This window comes from Anastrepha obliqua, chromosome 1 (assembly GCF_027943255.1).
Source record: "Anastrepha obliqua isolate idAnaObli1 chromosome 1, idAnaObli1_1.0, whole genome shotgun sequence".
NCBI lineage: Eukaryota > Metazoa > Arthropoda > Insecta > Diptera > Tephritidae > Anastrepha > Anastrepha obliqua.
Genome location: NC_072892.1, coordinates 176339030 through 176357067, shown reverse-complemented (window position 1 = coordinate 176357067; position 18038 = coordinate 176339030). Strand labels below are relative to the sequence as shown.

Here is an 18038-nt window from a genome sequence, read left to right as displayed (position 1 = left end):
TCACCATTTCATTTTTTTGGTCATTTAAAACTTTCTTCCAATTCGTTTTTGCTTCTCTTCTTCGAATTGCATGAAAACAAATTGCGCTACCAATTTTCACCTTTCTCCATTTCTTCTTTCCCTCCAACAATTTTGCAGTTAATTAAATTCTCCGCACAATCCGACTATGGAGTCCAACACCTTTCACGTATCTTGCTAGAGATACAATCCGAGCAAAAGCTCTGCAAGATATTTGACAACAGCGAGTTCGCAGTGGCGCGTGTGCTACGACATGCAATCGCCAGCTCAATGCAAGCGATGCTGGCAACCTTCCGCAACAACTGCATTCAACATAATCCACACATTCACTACATGCAACCGAATCCATTAGTGCGCGTTACATGCACCGTCTTGATGACACGCATTAGTGCGAAAATTGCCGCAGACAATAAGAGTAACCAGAACATAGCACCGATAATGCCAACAATTGTGGCAGCGCAGGGGGCAGGTGTTTCGTCAGAGCGGACGGCTATCGAGACTGTGGAATGTGTGTCGGACGACGATGGTGGTGGGCTTTACCTATGCCATGCTGTTGTCACCTTCTTGGAGTGCATAAAGAAGGTGGAGCACGGCGCGTTGCTGTACATTGAGTCGAAATTCATCGATAAATTTGTGCGCGAGCAGCTCTTGCGGCCGGAGCATGTGGCAACGCTACTAGGCTTCTTGGACTGGTGTTGCGGGCGCGCCCAGCAACTTCTACAGCAGCAGCACCAACACCTCCACCGAGCACACTCACAAAATACACGCACTTTATTGCAGTGCATTGGCGCGTTGCTGCAACAACGCTTCATTTGGACGGAACTTAATCAAATGGAAAAACCAACTGCCGCACCGATCACCCCAGCCACGACTGCTGCGAATGCAGTCATTAACACTGCAACATTTGGTAGCGTATTATCGGTGCAGACACGCAATTTGTTGTTGTGCCGTGTGCTGCATGTCTTGGTGTTGGCCGCCAGGCAGACGCTGCAACACACAATCTTCTATAAACATTACAAGCAGGCAAGTGGTGCTGGCGTAAGCAGTCGTGGAGGCGCTGATGACGAAAAATCCATAGAGAGCGAAGCCCAAGATATCTTCAATAATTTAGGTACAGCCGCGGCGGCAGCAGAGTTGGAAAGCACTTTGCAAGCAGGCAACGAAGCAGACGTGAATGATGCTGCTGTTGGACGCTTGTTGCAAGCGTACGCCCCACAGGCGGTTTTCATAGCGAAATTGATAGAGTTGCGTGCCGAAGAGTCAACAAATGGCGGTGAGCGTCTCTCAACCGCCTATCTCTCTGGCAGTGCGGGCAAAGGCGGGGCGCTGAGTGGTGGCGGCGGTGGTGCGATGGGCGTTGGTGGCGGTAGCAGCATGGCTATGGCGACGGGTGGTGCGAGTACGTTTGGCGGTGCTGCAGGTAGCTGCGCTCAGGCTGAGTTCGATAATGGCGGCGGTGCGGGTGGCGCACAAATACCAATGGTGAGTTGTGAGAAGCGTAAAAAGTGAGAAATGCGTTTACATATTTACGTATAAATATAACGGTTTTTTGTATATTCATTGCAGTTGTTGTTTAACTCTCTCTTTGCTTTGTATTTTTTGTATTTCGCTTCAGCACATTTTGGCGGCCATTGGCATCGCAGTGCTGCGCACGAACCAATTCTACGCTTATGCTGTGACACCATTTGAAATTTATCAGCAACAACAACGTGAGCAACGGATAGAGCAATTGTCGCCAGCCAAACGCGCTGGTCAAGCGTCTAAAGCAACATCCTCGGCGTCAGCGACGGTGGCAGCTGCGAGTGGTAAACTGCCAACGATTCCTGTGGAGAGTCTCAGCGATGTGGATGTGTTGCGTAAATTTGTTAAAAGGTGAGTACCCAATGTGATTTAAAAGTTTGGCACGCAAAGGAAGCAAAGGCTTCTGCGCATTTTTTCGTCTTATTTTAGCGATGAAATTTTCAGGGTTATGAATATCCGATTTAGATCTAAGGGGCATACGTCAATTCAGTTCAAAAACTTCTTTTACGCTAATTCATGTGGCATCTACACCTCAAACTTTTTCTTGAGACTGGTCTTATGCAAAAAGTCCCAAACGATTTTTCGGCGAATCTTAAGTTTCCCAAGAAATAAAAGTGTGCTCATGTTATTGTTGTTGTTGCAGCACGTAAGTATTCTCCATACATATACGGGGAATGCTGCTGAAGTGACAGTCTTAAGCCGGATATAAATCCAGGTCGTTCCGGTTACGTAGAACCGATTGTCGTGGGAAGTGTTCGCTCATATTCGGGCCCACTATTTTAAAAGAATATGCAGGGTTTGATTGAAAAGTAATGAGCCTTCCCGCGCGGAGCGTCTGCCAAGCGATCAACGGAATCGGCTGATGGGGGGAAATGACCGTTGGACCTTCCCCTTCCACTAGAAACCGGTCCCACTTCGCTGGCAATAGCGGTGCAGTCAACAGGATAATACTTTAGACAATTGTATCACAGGAGATGAAACCTGGTGCTTTGAGTACTGACCGTTCGTTTCGACTTTTCCTGGTCTTAGTCGTATTGAAGAATGTGTCGACTACTTTCGTTTACACCACACAACATTGCGGGACGGCTTGCCGCTTATCTGATCAATAAAAAAATTCATTTGAACTCTTGAGTCGGTTTTGGGTAGTTCCCCCACGGAGCATACAAGAGCACTATATCGGAACTAAATCGTACTTTGCAGAAGGACATCGTTCTGCAGATATAATCTGATTTACTGCGCCATTAAAGTAGTAGGGATATAGAATTCGGGTATGCCGAAACGCTTTCTCCAAATTTCCAAAGCCCCTTCATAAACAAATCGATCGGTGTCATCTGATCGATCAGTGTCATGTGACAGCTTACGTAGGACATCTTTTTATAGCTCCAGTAGTCGCAACGCAAGTCGAGCATTACAGTCTGCTCATCATTGTAGAAAAATAGTTCGCCACAAAAGCTTTCCAAAAAAGCTTTAAAAAAAAGGTATTTAGAAAGACGAAAAAAGTAATAAGAAAAACCAGAAATTCTCGACAGAGATAAAGTAAATGAAATGCTTCCATTTTAATCTGCTACTACGGTAACATACATTAATACCTCTCCACGACGATCGGAATTCCGAACAGAGGTGCTTAGAAGGTTGTCAGAGCAGTTATTCTCTGCTTTCGCCATCTAATGCAATACTGCATTGATTTCCTTTTTAAAGAAAGAAAGCTGTCCCATAAGCGAGCAATGGAGAGATCCAGACACGCTCTGGCGAAGCTCGACAAGAACTTTCTTTACCGATTGCTCCAAAACTGAAATTCGTAATGGAGCTGGGTGCCATTTGGACAGTAATTTTAGACCACTTGAGTGGTGATGGCAACAGTCTTTCAATTGGAATCTTTTCGCGATATTTAAAGTAGCAGACTGAATAATTGGCGAAAAGTGGCGAGGACATTAAATTGAAGCCTGCAGTTACGGCCAATTTATTATAGATACCACAGAAACCGCTTACACCTCTTCAAAAACTATCCAGGAGTGTAAGTGGATGCTAAAAGCTGTTACAAGGTGGAATGAGCTTGAACTTATGAGGTTGCAGGGCAGAGACGCTATGGTGTTCAAAGAAACGAACTGGCTGAAGACGACTTCGGTTCCTAGGAGTATCCAATTGGACGGGAGTTAATTTTAGCGCCAAGTACAGCGAAAATAGTCGGTTACATCACAGTTTTCATGAATAAAGCTTATGAGAGCCTTTGGTGCAGTATTGACACCCGCCTGTAAAACAACCAAGTGTTTCCTAAAAGGGCTTGACAGAGTGGTAGCAAAATACCATCTCAGACGGAGAAGGAGTGACCTTTGATAGGACTTATTATGTGTTACAGTGCATGGGGTCACCTTAGGCATCATCATCAGGGACACCATAGGCATCATCGGTGATCCACTGCATATATTTTGTTTGATAGATGAGGAGTATTTTCTCTGTCGCTGTCCGGGTTTCGCCAGACTTAGATGGCATGTTTGTGGGTCGGTTTTGATCAGTATGGAGACTGGACGAGCGATACTCTGCTGCCTTCGATAAACTGCTAAGGTTCATGCAAGAGCCTCGGAAGCGTACTGAGGAGTAATGAGTTCCAATCTCACCTGCCTCTACGTAGCTTTTATGTTCACTCTCTCTAGGGCTTAAGTATCGGATGTTTTTTAAGAGCTTGAGAACTTAAAATGATAATACAAAACCGGGATGTTGTTTGTATGCATTTTTATTATAATCTGGTCGATAATTTAATGGCATTTATTGTTTGAATATTTCATCCGGAATATGTCCACCGCTGCTACGGGTTACATGTTCCTTTTTTTTTGTTTTGTTTTTGTGTTTTGGTGGATGAGGTAGGTGCCTTCGCACTTACAGCGACTGTTGTCTACTGCGTCGAGTGGTGTGGTCATTAAGACAATCCCTCCTCTCCTTCTGGGAAGGTACCCTTACCGGCACTATTTTCTGCATTTTTTCAGGAGGGCCCAGAACGGCATCCATAAAGCACCAATTCTATTCACCCACGCCTTGATGCACCGCATTTCTAGCCATCTGTTATGCTAGGTCTTCTTGTGTATCTATCTGTGCGGCTCGGCTTTGTTGCACTGTGTCGAGGTCTATCTTTTTCCGTAGTACGCCCTCGATGTATCTCTTTACCGCGTTCCAGCTGTCCTCTCGTTCGAGCATTTTGCTGAATGTGTTGCTGGGTGCGATGTCGCCAATCTGCTTCCTTAGAGCATCTCTTTCCGCGAGCCATCTGTCACAATTCAAAAACGTGTGTTCAGTGTTATGCAGTATATGCACTTGGGATCGCTTACCTTGCCCATACGGTATGGGTTTCTCCGGAAGCATCCGTGGCCCGAGCAGAACTGAGTTAAGAAGTAATTCACTTCCCCCGAAGTTCCCTTGGACGCATTTGCCTATCGATAGAAAAAGTTTCGCTATCCATCGGCCACTCGGCTTTGCCACCGCATTATGGGTTTGCATCTCCTTTCTGAGATGCTAGTGATGACGTGTTTCTTCTTGGAGTCCCAAGCATCCATTCGTTCTCGGGCCGTGAGGTCGACGGGTATCTCCCCGCTGATCACAAAAGCTGCAGTGCCGGAGAGAGTGCGGTAAGCTGAGTCTGGTCTATTCGATCAGTCCAATAAATCGATTGTTAAGCGTGACTGGGTGCTTGGACTTGTCGAACCCCCCACAAATCTAAAAAGTGCGCTGTATGGCAAGTTGCGTCGTCTTGTGGGAACCAAATGTCGTCGATATTTTGCTGATTCATTTTTGTGAACAAAGCGATAGCGCTCGCCATTCACCGTAACGTCAGCTCCTTCCTCATGTAGAAGGAAATAAGGAACAGGAATAAGGGTGATGGCGCCAGCGTGTAAACCGCACGTAAAATGAACGAAGTGCTATGAACATAGAGAACATTTTTTTTTCTTCAAAGTAAATTTCCACAATTTGGAAGCCTTGTTCTGGCGTTAAACGAGTCATGATGACTTGCCAAAGCTTGCTTACGAGCAGAAATTTCAACACAGTTTGTTACTCTTAGCTTTCAAAGTATTGTTTTTTTTTGTCGGGACAACTAGCAATTGCAGCTCTCAGACACAATTAAGTCCATGGTACTGCACTTGGATTGCCTTTTAATTTTTTTTAAATCTATCCTACCACCGAAGAAATCTTAGTACGTCTTGTGGTGCCAAGGAGCCAAGGTGGTCGCTTCTTAACACATCAGTGCCAAAGACCTCAAGCCTGATTCGAGCGAAGGCGGGGCAGACACACAGAAAGTGGTCCACCGTCCTCTCCTCCTTTCCACATGCTGGGCAGAGTCCACTGTCTGAGATGCCTACCTTTTCCATGTGGCCCGTCATGAGTTCAACCAGCTGCTTACAGTCCCTTCTGCTTAATGACAAGAGGATTTGCGACAGTCGGTCGGACATGACAGATAACATTAGTTTTGTCCATCTGCAGCCTCTCTCAACCTGCCAAGCTCGCTTGTGAGTTGTAGTAACCCGTGTGCCAACCGTGGCTTTGATGGCTGCAGAACGGGCTCTGGGCCAAAGAAGTTGGCCTCAGAGCCCATCCTAGCTAGGAAGTCAGAGTATAGATAGAGTTAAAGCAGAGTTACCCATATCGATAGTTCTCATGCAGCTAAAACAAACACTCGATCAGTGGGCAATATCACCTGAATGCTGGCAAACTTTCCACCCATGAAATCTGATAAACTCTTTAACTGTCATGCCATTTTTGCTTTTTTTCTAAAATAACACTGTGCGACAGTGAAATTATACTTTTATATAGACCTAGTACAACTTGTAGGTATAGTAAAACTAAGAAACATGGTGTAGGAGAAATTTCCAATACACCCCCAAAATCTCATTTTATGGCCATAAAACCGTTTTTCAGTAGGTTGATGTGAACAATCCCTCCTAACTTCGCCAATTTCCATCCGATTTCGAATTTGTTTTTTTAGTTCGAAAGAACAAAAACAAGCCTTTTTGACAGAGTGTTGACAATTTTTCTGAAATGACAACTGACGAGACTGTAGACGGAAGTATTCGGATTTTTTTTATTTTTTCTCTATTTTTCCAACTTTGACATCATTTTTGCGATATTATCCAATATTGAGGATGTTTTTTAGTAGACTACTGTTATAGTGAATTTAATTCTGCGTCGAATGAGCTATATTTGACTGTAATTGAATTAAAATTCATAGAGTTGTGCGAGTTTTAAGATTTTATTTTTTTTACTAATTTTATAGCACGTGTCAGTATAAACAAATCATCAGTACGAAACAGTACAGGTTTAAAATTTTAAAAGATGTCGGGAAAAACTAATCTTCATTTCAAAAATGTTTGCTAGACCTGCTCCGTTTATAAGAGTCATCACTTGTTTTACGTTTCAAGGACCAGCAGTAATCAGCAAGCATGTTGATGGAGTTCTTCCCTTGAAAACGTTTTTCGATGACTCCTATCTCCTGGTGAAATCTTTCACCCTGTTCATCGCTCATCTGGCCCAGGTTTTCCGGTAAAAAATTCAAATGTGAGTGCAGAAAGTGTATCTTGATGGACATATTGCATTCCATTTTTTCGTACGCACTCAAAAACTCTTTGACGACTTCAACATAATCAGAGCTCTTTTTATTTCCAAGGAACTTCTCACACAATGATTTAAAACTTTCCCATGCCCGTCTTTCCACTGCACTGAGCTTACTCGTAAATTTCTCATCTCGCATGAGTTTTCGAATCTGAGGCCCGACAAGGATCCCTAAAATTGTGATGACTCTTATAAACGGAGCAGGTCTAGCAAACATTTTTGAAATGAAGATTAGTTTTTCCCGATATCTTTTAAAATTTTAAACCTGTACTGTTTCGTACTGATGATGTGTTTATACTGACACTTGCTATAAAATTAGTAAAAAAAAATAAAATCTTAAAACTCGCACAACTCCATGAATTTTAATTCAATTACAGTCAAATATAGCTCATTCGACGCAGAATTTAATTCACTATAACAGTAGTCTACTAAAAAACATCCTCAATATCGGATAATATCGCAAAAATGATGTCAAAGTTGAAAAAATAGAGAAAAAATAAAAAAAATCCGAATACTTCCGTCTACAGTCTCGTCAGTTGTCATTTCAGAAAATTGTCAACACTCTTCCAAAAAGGCTTGTTTTTGTTCTTTCGAACTAAAAAAACAAATTCGAAATCGGATGGAAATTGGCGAAGTTAGGAGGGATTGTTCACATCAACCTACTGAAAAACGGTTTTATGGCCATAAAATGAGATTTTGGGGGTGTATTGGAAATTTCTCCTATACCATTTTTTTAGTTTTTCTATAGCCACAAATCGTGCTTGGTTTCCATAAAAGTATATTTCATTTTTTTTTTTTTTTGTCACACCGTGTAATTAAAATTATGAATTTCAGTTCATTTTCATTTAAAACTAACATCGAAAAGTGATGTGCCTTACAAATTCAAAAGTTTAGCTGTATGTCTGTATGTTTGTTTTCCCTTTGTTCGCAATAAGTTAAACAAAATTTAGCTTAATCTCCTAATTGCCAACGCATTTCATGTCACTGCTGCATATTTCAACTCCGTCTTTATGTATAAGAATTTGTATTTTGCTGCTATTTTCTACTGACAAATCAAAATTATCATAAGTAACTCCGACATCATCTCATTTGCATACGCAATCTTCTATATGTTTGTTGTTATTGTTGATGACGCTGCTTCTACTGCTGCTGCTGCTGCTCCTGACAAATGCCATCTTCATGCAAGCAAATTTAGAAAATATATAAAAACAAAAGTCAGCTAGCAGAGCAGAGCGATAAACTGAGTAATGGATATGGAGCGTAGGAGAGATTGCCGCAACTTGATGCAAATTTCATGCCATCAACACAAGTGAGCACGCAACCAAATAATACCGCAACAAATACAATGCATACATATGTGTGTGTGTGCGTGCATGTGTGATACATATAAGAAGCCTTCAGGCGCATAGAAATGCGTATGTATGTATTTGTACTTATAGATGTGTGAGCATTTTGGCAAATTATCAGTCGGCAAGCGAGAGTTAGAGTTCAAAATGTAGCAGCTTTCTGAAGATTTTAGGCGAAGTGGAACAGGGAGAAATCTATGCAGTTGGTTTGCTTTTACGCCAGTTGATGTTATTATTCTATTTTGCGTGCATTTTACTCCGCTACCACAGTTATGCTGCTTTTGTATGTATGTATGTATGTATGTATGTGTGGATGTTGGCGCTTTTGTAAGCTGTACGCTTTAGCATCATCGTTGTGGATCCCTTTTGTAATTAAATTTTTGTGGTAACAGCAAATTCGTACAAAGTCATCGAATGCGGCGCTATCGAATTGCAATGCATTGCTGACATGATTGCTCTCATTGGGAAGAAAGTTAAATGAGACAAAGAACTCCATCGAGTTACAGTGTGCGTTAAGGAAAATCGTACAAGTATTTTTTGCTTGTATTATATTTCTAATTATTTTTGATCGAAGGCAAATTTTGATAAAAAATATTTTCAATAATTTTTGTATGTTCTTTTAAGTAGAGTTTTTAATATTTTTTAAATCTTTTTCATTTGGTTTGAATTTAATTTATCTTTTCTAAAAATTCTTATTATTAATTTTTGTTTACTTATTTTTCATATTATTTTAAATTGGAATTTTTAAAATGTTTTTCATTTGGTTCTTATTTAATTTTTTTTGTATAATTTTATATTAAATTTCTTTTACAAAATTTCTATTTTTTATTTTTTGTTAAGTTTTTTACTTATTTTTGCTCGAAGACAAGTTTTGATAGAAAACATTTTCATAAATTTTTTTTTATATTCTTTTAATTAGAATTTTTAAATTTTTTTCATTTGGTTATTTTTTTTTATTTCTTTTATAAAATTTCTTCTTATAAAGTTTTGTTAACTATTTTTGATCGAAGCTAAATTTTTAAAATCTTTTTCATTCGATTTTCAATTAATTTTTTAATAATTTCATTTAAAAAAAGTTTTTATTTGTTTTTGTTTATATTTTGTACTTATTTTTGATCGAATACTAATTTTGATAAAAAACATTTTCATAATTCTTTTTTTATATTACAGGGTTTGATTGAAAAGTAATGAGCCTTATTTATTTTTAAGCAGTTTTATTAAACCTTTTAGCTTATACAACTAATATTCTTTAAAATAGGACCCTTGAGCGTCAATACACCGCTGGTAAACTCATCCGTCGGAATCGCGTTCAGTTCGGCTGTCACAGTTTTTTGGATCGCCTCGATGGAGTCGAAACACCTCCCCTTCAGCTTTATTTTCAGACGCGGGAACAAGAAGAAGTCCGGAGGGGATAGGTCTGGGCTGTAGGGAGGGTGGGGAAGCACCGGAACCCCCATCTTGGACAATGCAGAGGTGCACAGGAAGGCGGTGTGCGCCGGCGCATTGTCTTGATGAAGGGTCCAATTGTTGACGAGGTCGGGCCGAACCCGGGCGACGCGGTTTTTCAGCCGAAGGAGCACTTCTTTGTAAAATGTCGCGTTTACAGTGCTTGCTGGAGGTACAAACTCCTTGTGGACGATGCCTCGAGAGTCCAGAGCTTTCAGAGAGCTGTTCGTCTTCGACGTCCTCCCAGCCTTTCTTGAATGACTTGTGCCACCATTTTACCAGGGCACTGGACAGAGATTAGTCCCCGTAAGCCTCCTTGAGTAGTCCAATGGTTTCGGTACACGTTTTGTTTAGCTTTACGCAAAATTTGATCGAGTAACGTTGCTCCAACGATCGCTGCATTTTCGCCACTGCAAAATCCTAACACACTTTTAAAACAGCTTTCACGCGCGGAGCGATGTTGACTGCACCGCTGTTGCCAGCGAACTGGGACCAGTTTCTAGTGGTCCAACGATCATTTTCCCCCACCAGCGGGTTCGGTTGATCGCTTGGCAGACGCTCCGCGCGGGAAGGCTCATTACTTTTCAATCAAACCCTGTATTTCAATTATAATTCCTTAAACTTTCAAATATTTTTGATTTTGGTTTTATTTAATTTTGTGTTGTATTTTTTTTATTAACTTTCATTTTGAACTAATTTTTATTTCTCTATTATATTTATTTGTTTTTTTCGTACTTATTTTTGATAAAAAATTATTCCATGCTTTTTTTTATATTTTTTTTATATTCTTTTTTTTAAACTGTTTTCTTTTTGTTTACTAAATTTCTTTCACTTATTTATATTAATTTGGTTTACTTGTTTTTGATCGGATGCAAATCTTAATAAAAAATATTTTCATTAAATTTTAAATGTATTCTTTTGATTGAAATTTGTTTATTAAATATTATTTATAAAGTGGTAATAGTAGCCTCTTCAAACACTTAATTTCCAAATCTCCCCAGGGAATTTTGTAATGTTTTAAATAAAAAAAAAAGAAAAATTATTCATTTTTCTTTGATTTATGTATTAGCTTGCTTTTTTTATTTTTTTCATATTAAAATATTTTTGTTTTATATTAAAATATTTTTGTTTATATTAAAAGGGTTTTTATATATATATTTTTTTGTAATTTAATTTTTATTTATTCTGGGTTTTTTATTTTTAAAGTTAAATAGCGAATTAAAAGGCATTAAATTAACCCTTAAAACACTTATTTTTCAAATCTCCACAGGCATTTTTGTAATGTTTTAAATTAAAATAAAAAATTATTCATTTGTCTTGGATTTGATAGTTTGTTTTTTTATTACCTTTTTCATATTAACAGGCAATTCTGTAATGTTTTAAATAAAAAAAAAAGAAAAATTATTCATTTTTCTTTGATTTATGTATTAGCTTCCTTTTTTATTTTTTTCATATTAAAATATTTTTGTTTTAATATATATTAAAATATTTTTGTTTATATTAAAAGGGTTTTTATATATATATTTTTTTGTAATTTAATTTTCATTTATTCTAAAAGTTTTGTGTTTTTTTATTTTTAAAGTTAAATAGCGAATTAAAAAGCCTTAAATTAACCCTTAAAACACTTATTTTTCAAATCTCCACAGGCATTTTTGTAATGTTTTAAATTTAAAAAAATGTTGTATTCATTTTTCTTCGATTTATTAATTTGTTTATATATTATTTATTATTTTTTGTTCTGTATTTAAAATTTTTTTATTCTACAATTTTTGTTTTTTTTTTTATTTTTTAATTTAACATTTTTTTTATTACTACTGAGTTTATATTATATTTAATACTTCAAAAACTAATTGATGTCTTGACAGTAGACTAAAATAGTTTTTATTGCATCCAGTAACAAGAAGAGATTTTTCCAAGGCTATTTCATTTTTTCTCCCTTATAGTTTGATCGTCTTTACTGTGAGTTTATATTCCCTGGAGTCTATGTTGTTGCTCATTCATAAGTCTAGTTGGTATTAAGTCTCTTTAGTTTTTCACTTATTTGGTTTATTTTCACTGTGCCACTAATGGCATTGACTCATTTATTTAATTAACTACACAATTATTACTTTTCCACAAACTTGGCCGAATCAATTATCGCTTCAATTAACTTATACAACTGCGCGCTTATTCATTTGTACATTTAGAACAATTTGATTAACTATCTCATCACACGCCCCTCTCAATAATATCTCCATATCTGTCCATATCTTTCCAGATTATCAATTTTTGGCTTTACCACACGTCAACAATTCGAGGAGTATTTTATGACATTCCTGCTATTAATCAATAAAGTTTACGACGAGAATATGGTAGACGAACAAGAGCAATTCCAAATAAGATCCACATGCTTAGAAGCGATTTTGGAACTTTTAATTACATATAAAACTTTTCCAATTGTGGGTAATAAACTTTCGCATTTTCATCATACGACACGGTGGACTCGCATTAATTGCAACAGTATTAGGTGAGTACTCTTCCTACTTACACGCATACAGAGTGCGGCTGCATATGTGTGCTGCGTTTTGAGTCAAAGTTAAAGCATATAAGTGCGTGTGTGTATGTGTGTTTGGGTGCGTGGTTGTCTGCGTTTGACTCGCCTAAATGCATAACTTTCAATTGTTGTTTGCCGTTGTCAAAGTGGTAGGTAACCATCTTCTCGACCAAGGCTAGCTGGCGTAGAGCTCCTGCTGACGGAGCCGACTTGCAGATGGTACAGAAGTTTTAAATTGCTCATTAGCAGAAATGCATAAAATGTTATGAAAAAATGTGTCATCCATGTTGGAGCAGTTGTTGGGCCAGGCGGTTTGTGTGTAGTTGTGGTAAGCTATGTGAGACTGCTAACTGCCAGGCGCAATGGCAACCAGCCACAAGAGCAAAGCAAAACGAAAAGAAATGTAAAAACTGTTAAAAGTTAAAAGTTAGTCAAAGGTTGCGTGTTTGTTGTTGTACTTTCATGTGTTGCTACAGCTTGTAGTTGCAGCTGGTGATTTTTCGTTGCCAATGCTTTCGTTAATTTTTTTGTGTTTTTGATTTTTTTCCCCCAACGATTTGTCGGACCGTGTCTTGTTTTTTGGAGGTGCCAAATTTAACAGGCTTGTTTGTATACTATTTTTTAGAGTGTAGCTTTGTGAACTACTTTTTATGGAATACGCATTTTTTTCAGCTAACACTTTTTGCTCAGCCTACGCCACTAATGCGTTCGTGTAAAACTGTTGTCTGTCTTCTTTTTTCAATTTTTTTTTTTTTTTGTCTGAAACCTCAAAAATTTCATATTGGATAGCAAATTTCGTTTTTAGGCAATACATTAGTGATGTTAATTAATGAACTGGCCTATCCGATGGTATTCTTTGTAAGAGTAGAGAGCTCAGCCTCAGTTAATGGCACTCCAAAATCAACAAATTGATATTTTAACTTCCTATGCCTTGTCAGCTCACGTGTTCAGAGTTCCTAAACTCTGTCAATTGACATCCTAAATGCATTCAGAAGCTTTCCAACGGCATTTAGAGTCTCCTTTTTTGTATTGCCTTGTTTTCTTTTCTGAAAAACTGAGACTACCTTCATCTTTTTTGTAGTTCTGCTTTGCATGAGTATCCCTTGATTATCTCTTAGAAATCACCTGGAAAATGTAATGCCAAATTAAATATTAATACTATACGTATAATAATTTGATGGATGAGTTCTGATTAGTCGTCTGGTTTTGATACCCAACCTGTAGGCTAATTTTTCGGTTACGTTTCGGTGCCTTATGCCTCATCGGACGGAGTAACATTCTGGAGTTGTGGCTTACTTCTGTCCGATGCTATTACTGGATACACAGATGGGTCTATAATGGACTCAAGATCTGGGGCTGAATTTTTTCCGAGATAGAATGTTTTCGGTCCTGCTCTCCCTGAGTGGTAGCAGTGAGGTGCAGTGCAAACAGAAGGTGAGTTATTTACCTGCTCAGATTGCAAACCCCTTCTCGGGCTAGATGTTCGGCTGCTTCTGCTAGATGTTAGGCCAAGTTCCTCCTTTTATTCGTTGTGTGCGTCCGAGCGACAAGTTTTTGAAGAGAAACTTCTTAAGCGTCGATGGACGAGAGGTATTGCCTTGCGATTATTTGTGCCGAAGCGCAGCAAATATTGAGCTTTTTTTCGTACGCTTTTTCGAAAATCCTATGGCCCCAGTACAATAGACGCAGTACGCAGATAGTCCAGGGGACTATACGCCATACAATTTTCAAATATGTAGATGTACTTACCGGTCAGTGGACGACTGGCACTTACGCAGAAAAGTAAGGCTTCGAAATTTGAGAGTACTCGGAAACGAACAGATAATTGATTAAATAAATCAAAAATGGTGATGCAATCAGTGATGGTCGTGAGAGGGTTAATGTTTTTTGGGTCGTGAATGGGTTAATTTACTTTTTTACTACATTTATGCCGCTTTTTTTTGGTCGTGAATGGGTTAATTTACTTTTTTATTAAATTTATGCTGCTTTTTATTTGGTCGTGAATGGGTTAATTTTCTTTTGTTACTACGTTTATGCTTCTTCATTTTGTTTTGGTTGTAAATGAGTTAGTTTCTCCTTTTTTTTACTAGAGCCATGCTTTATTTTTTTGGTCGTTTTTCTGTTTTTTTTTTGAGAGTTACGGCCCCTTATTTTTGGTTATTTGGCCGGTAATAGGTTAATTTTCTTTTTTTAATAGTCATGCTCTTTTAGTTTTTGGTCGTGAATGGGTTAGTTTTCCTTTTTTACTAAAGTTATCTCTTTTAGTTTTTTGGGATCGTGCATGGGTTAATTTTTTTTTAAGATTCTTGCTTCTTGATTTATTATTTTTTTGGTCGTAAATGGATTAATTTTCGGTTTTTTCACTATGGTTATGCTCCTTTATGCTTTTTTAGGTCGCGAATGAGTGAATTTTAACTTTTTTCACTAGAGTTGCGAGTGAATGGGTTAATTTTTCTTTTTTACTAAAGTTATGCCCCTTTATTTTGTTTTTTTTTTAATCGCGATTTGGGTAATTTTCCCTTTTTTTACTAAAGTTATAGTTCCGTTTACGTTTTTGGTCGTGAACGGGGTAATTTTCCCTTTTTTTTTAGATTTATACTCCTTTGGTTTTGTTTTTTGGTCGTGAACGGGTTAATTTTATTTTTCTACAGTTAAGTTCTTTTGTTTTGGCCGTGAATGGGTGAATTTTCACTTTTTTTCACTAGAGTTACGACCCTTTATTTTTGGTAGTGATTGGGTTAATTTCCCTTTTTACTAAAGTTATACTCCTTTATTTTTTTTAACGCGATTGGGTTAATTTTCCTTTGTTTTAATAAAATTATGGTCCTGTATACGTTTTTGGTCATGAACGGGTTAATTTTCCCTTTTTTTCTAGAGTTATACTCCTTTAAGTTATTTTTACATATACAGTGCACTCGCGATAACTCGAACTAATTAAAACAGGCGATGTTCGATTTATCGAATTTGTTCGACTTATCAATTGACAATCGACAATTAAATTTATTTATTTATTTACATATGGATATGAACATGAATATGTTTAAAATAATTAATTCGTTTCAATATTTTTCATCAAATATTTGGCAGTCTTTGTGTCAGTTACACAAAAAAAGTCAGCTTTAACAGAAAAGTTAGGCCGAAAAGAAAGTTGTAATGTGTGTTTGTCTTTTCTTGCCTGCAGCAATGTTGAAGAGTGTTAACCTTTGCGGGGCTTACTTGTTCAGTTGTGGCCCACTGAATTACCTTATTGATAGAGCTAACTGCCTCCTCAGATGATATCCGCTCACATGTCTCAGTTGTGTTGTTAAACTCAGACTCAGAATCACTAGTTTCAATTATTACTTCTGTGTCGGTAAATTCGGCACCATCATTCCATTTGTTAACATCATAAAGCGTAAATTCGACCTGTAAATTATGTTTTTCATGTTATATTCTTTCAAGATGAGTCCACTTATTGGGTAATTCTTTTTTCTTTGGGACAGAAACCATTTGTATAAAGCGGCTTTATTTTAGGAAACTCAGAAGCTTTTAAAGTTCTCCTCTTCCCAGGACCCAAAATCGTGTTGTTTACTGCTTTTAAAATTGCCTTGTCTTTCTTTTTTATAAGACTTATGGTGGACTTGGCTACCCCATATTCCTTCGCTAGAGAAGTAACACTACATCCACGTTTAATTTTGTTAAGGACTTCAGCCCTCTCTTTTAATGTTAAACACTTCAACCTTTTACAATCCATTACTCACATGCACTGATACACTACAAATGACAAATTTAAAGCAATTTGGTCAATGCAAGATGTTGTTCCCAGAAAACTAACGGGATATTAACGTCGAAATATTCATATGGACAATACACTAGTATACATATAATTTATATAATATAATATACATATACTATTACATATGTATGTATGTACAAAATCTACATGTTTGAAAAGAATGTGTGTACAAATAAATTTGTTTTTTTGTTCGAGTTATAGCGCTTTAATATTGTTCGAGTTACAAACTAGTCAATAGGGAAAAAAATGTGTTCGAGTTAGCACGTCGTTCGACTTAGCGGCTATTCGAGTTACCGCGAGTGCACTGTAATTTGTTTTTATAGTTGTTAGCAATTTTGCACCCAAAAAGCGGAATTTATGCTGCTTTATATTTGATTGGTCGTGAATGGGTTAATATTCCCTTTTTGCACTAGAGTTACGCTTCTTTATTTATTCATATGCTTTGGTCGCGATTGGGTTAACTTTCCTTTTTTACTAAAGTTATGGTCCTGTATACGTTTTTGGTCGTGAATGGATTAATTTTCCCTCTTTTTCTAGAGTTATACACCTTAAGTTATTTTTACATATAATTTGTTTTTATAGTTGTTAGTAATTTTGTACCCAAAAAGCGGAATTTATGCTCCTTTATACCTGATTGGTCGTGAATGGGTTTATTTTTACTTTTTTCACTAGAGTTACGCTCCTTTATTTATTAATATTTTTAGTCGCGATTGGGTTTATTGAAGTTATGATTCTGTATACGTTTTAATTTTAATTTTTCCTTTTTTCTAGAGTTATACTCCTTTAGGTTATTTTTACATATAATTTGTTTTTATAGTTCTTAGTAATTTTTTATCCAAAAAGCCAAATTTGACTTACTCTGAAAGGGTTTAAATTTTTATATAGAAACTGCTATTCTTATATTTTTTTTAGTATTACTCGTAGTAGAGTTTTGCAGAATATTGAAGAATATCACCTTTTATCAAAATTATGTCACCCTACGATTTTGCGTCCTTTAATTTTGCCTATTAGGCTTTAACAGCCTACACAATCCCAATACTTAATTGTTGCATATCATTAGGCGCCTGCCTCCTTCAACTTTCAAGCTTCTTTAAACCCGTGAAATTGGGCATTAAAACTCACTTTAGCTATTAACTAAGGTGGCATTTACACCAAGTTACGATAACAGATCCATATCCATTTCAAACTCAAAATACTGCAAATATTTTCAGCACCACTGTAGGCTTTGCCACCAAATTACAGCAATTAACAAGTGTACGAGTAATGTAACGTGAATTTTTTCAACCAATTTTCTCTATGACCCTTATCCACTGCGTTCGTTGCAGGAAACGGTTGATTAAATATATTTTCATCTTAATTTTTTCTTTTTTTATGTTTTTTTTTGTAGTATCATCCGTTTTTGCGAATGCACGAGAAGCGTATATTCTCTTTTTCGTATTATTAGTTCGTTACACTGAATTTCGTTTTGTGTTTTTGTGTTTTCAAACAATTACAGTTCGTTTTTATAACGGTGTTATAGCAACTTTTACAAATGTGGCCGAAAGCGTATGCAATTTACAATTTTTCGGCTCCACACATGTACCGCACACTTACACACAAATACACATATGTGCTCATACCCTGCTGGAAATTGTTTCGTTTAGTTGGCGTAAAAGTTTGCTATTGGCTGGCAACCCTAGATCAATCTACGCTGACCGCTAAATGCTTTATCGGTGACTGTTCATAAGTAGATTTATAGGAAATAGGACCTGTTTCAGTCTAAATCACTGTGAAGCGTGTTGTCCGATGCAACTGTGCAAATGTCAAG

The 18038-nt window shown here is 37.3% G+C and overlaps 1 protein-coding gene across 1 annotated transcript in view; it reads left to right on the top strand.

The window, feature by feature from the left end:
* Window positions 1–18038, top strand: part of LOC129241666 (uncharacterized) — a 296838-nt gene that overhangs the window by 166402 nt on the left and 112398 nt on the right. Inside the window, exons 20-22 of the mRNA XM_054878126.1 lie at window positions 139–1500; window positions 1634–1890; window positions 12181–12429. Of these exons, the coding sequence (XP_054734101.1) occupies window positions 139–1500; window positions 1634–1890; window positions 12181–12429 (1868 nt within the window). The remainder of the gene's footprint in view (window positions 1–138; window positions 1501–1633; window positions 1891–12180; window positions 12430–18038) is intronic.